This window comes from Brassica oleracea, chromosome C4 (genome assembly GCF_000695525.1).
Source record: "Brassica oleracea var. oleracea cultivar TO1000 chromosome C4, BOL, whole genome shotgun sequence".
Lineage (NCBI taxonomy): Eukaryota > Viridiplantae > Streptophyta > Magnoliopsida > Brassicales > Brassicaceae > Brassica > Brassica oleracea.
The window spans coordinates 22,398,592-22,402,411 of record NC_027751.1 but is presented as its reverse complement, the minus strand read 5'-3'; the positions used below and the strand labels follow the sequence as shown (position 1 = coordinate 22,402,411).

At 37.2% G+C, this 3,820-nt stretch overlaps 1 protein-coding gene across 1 annotated transcript; it reads right to left on the bottom strand.

Moving 5' to 3' along the window:
- Positions 1 to 383: 383 nt before the first annotated feature.
- On the bottom strand, positions 384 to 1,928 carry LOC106340464. Its single transcript, XM_013779345.1, has one exon. The coding sequence runs from the start codon at positions 1,826 to 1,828 to the stop codon at positions 425 to 427; it is 1,404 nt and encodes a 467-aa protein (XP_013634799.1). The 5' UTR covers positions 1,829 to 1,928; the 3' UTR covers positions 384 to 424.
- Positions 1,929 to 3,820: the final 1,892 nt, after the last annotated feature.

The window sequence follows — 3,820 nt, the reverse complement described above, 5'->3', positions numbered from 1 at the left end:
CTTTTCTAACTTGGAACTATTATCTGCTGATAGTTTTGTCCCCTTCCTTCCTCAAGATTTTAGGAACTTTCAAAACAATCTCACTGAGCTCAGGGGCTGAAGCTCCTTTAGACTGCTGAGAATTAAGCTTGGGGACAAGATATTTCTCAGCATCTAGTAGACTGTAGAAGCAATCTTAGAAAATTTTGTTAACAAAAGTAAGAGAGACTCTTGCTACTTGCAAGATATACCTCTAAAAGATATGGATCAAACATGTGTTTGATTACTTTGGTAGATGGTAATAAAACAAAAACCAAAGGCATTACATTATTCAGTTAAATAATATGATAGCTTAAACTGTTTTTAGAATCATATCCTTGAACTTATAAAGCGAAAATCCAGGTCAGAGAAACACACTTCACTCCTTGACACAAGCCTTAACTATCTATGAAGCAGAATCTCTGGTGAAGATAGACATTAACTCAGCCACAAGCTCCTTGTCATCATGATTCCTCACATACCTGTCTAAAAACTCCTCATCAGTACATAACAAGACAGATTCCTTATCAGGTAGTATGCTTTCTCTGTCTCCGAGCAACCCTTTCAACATGAGTGCTTTCATAACGTTACACCTAGGTACAATCCTCTTCTCCATGCTAACTCCAAGCACCTGAGGAAACGAAGCCACAGCGTTTAGTGACCATTTCATCTTCCTCAGCATAAGCTTATTCTTCTTCTTCACCAGCAACTTGGTCCTTTTCTTCACCCTCTCTGCAGACATGTTGAGACATGGAGGGAAGCGCTTGACCATCATCGCAAACTGATTAATGTTAAATCCAAGGCCAAAACAAGTTTTAAGGAAGTTGTATATCTTCAGCCTTGAATAACCAATGCATTGTGGAAACTTCTTGAACACTGAGAGGATCTCTTCTTCTACTAGTCCACAAGTCTTCAGGATTTTAAACGTCTGAGTTACATTGTCCTCCGAGAATCTAAGAGAGATAGGATACTTCAGGAACATTTCCCATACATCTTTTACAGAAAAGCCTAACTTCTCGTAGACATTGACTTTCTCTTGTATCTCTTTGTCGCTCAACCATCGAACAGCCCCCAGAGCTTGAACAAACTGTGAGCTTGTCGGATCATAACCCATGTCAATAACCTTCTTGAGGGTTTCTTTGAATTTTCCATCTCCGCAGACGAGTTTGTGGTCCGAGACGAGCAAAGGGCTTAACAACCTCTGAGGCACTCCAAGTTCTCTCAGAACAGATACGTTCCTGATTTTGTTCTGCTGCATACCACGAGGCAGTGAGTGACATAGCTTCTCGAACTTGGAACTCTTACCAGATTCCATGGTCTCTTTGACAATATCATAGTATCTGGTTATAGTTTTGTCCCCTTTCATTCCCAAGAGTTTAGGAACTTTTGAGATAGTCTCGATGAGCTGACCAGAGCTTGAAGCTCCTTCCATTGACTTGATCACCTGAAGCTTAGGACCAAGACATTTCTCAGCATCCAGCAGAAGCAACCGTGGATAGTTCGTTACGATGCTAGAGATCTGAGAGTCTGTGAACCCGTAACTTCTCAAAAGCCTCAGGACAGAATCTGGATTGCCCTTGTCCCTGAAGCTGGCTTTCTTTGAGATTGATTCTGCGAGTGTTGCGGTTAAACCCAACGAATCAACGAGGTAACAAAAAGTGAAAACCTGCTCTTTTCGACCATCTCTAGCACTAGCGGCATAAGAAGAGAAGGAACTGGAAAAAGAAAATGCATTTTGCACTGAAACTCTTAAGTTACGCCACTTGTGTAGATCCAGGGACCTTCTTCCATGGACTATCAGTGAATACATGTCAAAAGGTAATGGGAACTTACTACGTAGCGCAAGCAAAGAGATTGAAGCGTGGTCGTCGATGATTTCAAGAAATCAGGGTTTAGGGTTCAGGCGCAAAACCCTTATTTCCTCTGCTTTTTCGATTTCTAGTTCTACGTCGGTTTACTTCGGTTAACTACTTTTCTTTTGAACATTTTCGATTAACTACTCTTTTTTTTTCTGAAACACTTTTTCTTTTAATTGCCGCATCATAATATTCGTTTTATGGCGATGTAAGGAAATTCCAAAACATTTGTTCTCTCAAAAAATAACTTTTTGATGTATATGTATTTATTGAAATCTTTTACAAGGAGTGATGACCGAAGTACACCAAACGTGATGTTTAGCTCCTAGCAAATGAAATTCTAACCTAAGTTTATCCCGATAGCCTAAGAACCGGTGGCGGAGCTAGGAAAATTTGTCAAGAGGGTCAAATTCATAATTACCATATATCATAGGGGTTAATTTACTAAATTTTACATTATTTTCCCAGATTTCCAAAGAAATATACATGTAAATTTTTTTTATTCATAAACTCACATGGGTCAATTGACCCACATGCTAACAAGTAGTTCCGCCACTGCTACGAACTCTAGAATATGAATACGGAAGGGACATGAATTACATGTAACAGAAGGTCAGTGTTTGTCCATGCAACTGGAATGAAAATATTTGTTTTTTTGAGGCAATCAAATATATCTTAAACTATTAAAATTGGAGTAAAAATAAGAAATACCTTTGACTTTTCCAAAATATTTATAAGGAATTACCACTGGCCTAAACCATATTTAACACCTAAATCAAACCAGCTAAATTTAATCTAAACAATTAACCAAACATTCCATCTATACCACACTTCAAATAAATCACTGGCTTTAACCCGATTGCTCGATGTAACAAAATCTTAAATAGGTATGTCACGTAACTGTTGAAATCTATCTACCTTTCAAATTAGATTACATTTTTGACTATTGCTATCTATTATTGTAATAAAAAGGAATACTCTGAATTATATCAACCTTATCAAGCAACATCTAACTATAAAATAGGAATAATAATATAAGGGATTAGCATGCAATATAGGTTGATATGTTTGATGACTCCGGAGATATTTTGAGATAAAATGTGAATTTTAGCATTTTATGAAAATAAAACAAAGTATTATAAAAGTAATGGAAAAGTCTATCTTTATTCGTAACAAAGAGGTTCCTTATATAGGAGATTACACCGTCATAGATAAATGAAAAGATTACAAATCATAATCTCTTGGTTATGAGACATCCACAATCTGGTTCATAACCATTTAGAGTTTGTAATGTGCTTTAATGTTGCCTCATTATCCTTACCAGGAAAACCCTATTTGGACAAAACCATGGTGAAGGAAAAAAATTACAACACACATTATTTCTCTTGATTTGGACATTACTTAAGGTCCTTTGGACCTCTCCAATTTTCTGCAATCTGTGGGTGATGAAGATCTTGGGCAGAATATGATTCGTCCTCAAACATGATAGTTTGTTCTTCTTTACCATCGGCCATGCCACAATCTGATCGAACATATTGAGTCATCGACCTCAAATACACACACACGAAATCTTGGATGATATTGCTCTGATATGCGTGTACCACCATTTGTAAAACATAACCTATCTGAAAACAAATCAACAAAACCAAATAACCCCTCTTTGGGCTGGTTAGTATAAAATAAACTAAAATCAAAGGCTTTTTCATCGTCCTTCTTATGGACCAATCAGATCAGTGTCTAAAACAAGACTTCTGCACCGTCCATCTCAGGACTAAATGGACTTCTTTATCGTCCACCTTTGGACTTAATGGATCAGTGTCCAAAACAAGTAATCTCACACCCATGTACTAGATAATGGGTGAGTCTGGTCCATATTAATTCTCTTGAGTACCATTTTCTGTATATACTATTTGATGCACAAGGATTTCATTGTTAATGTACTCAAG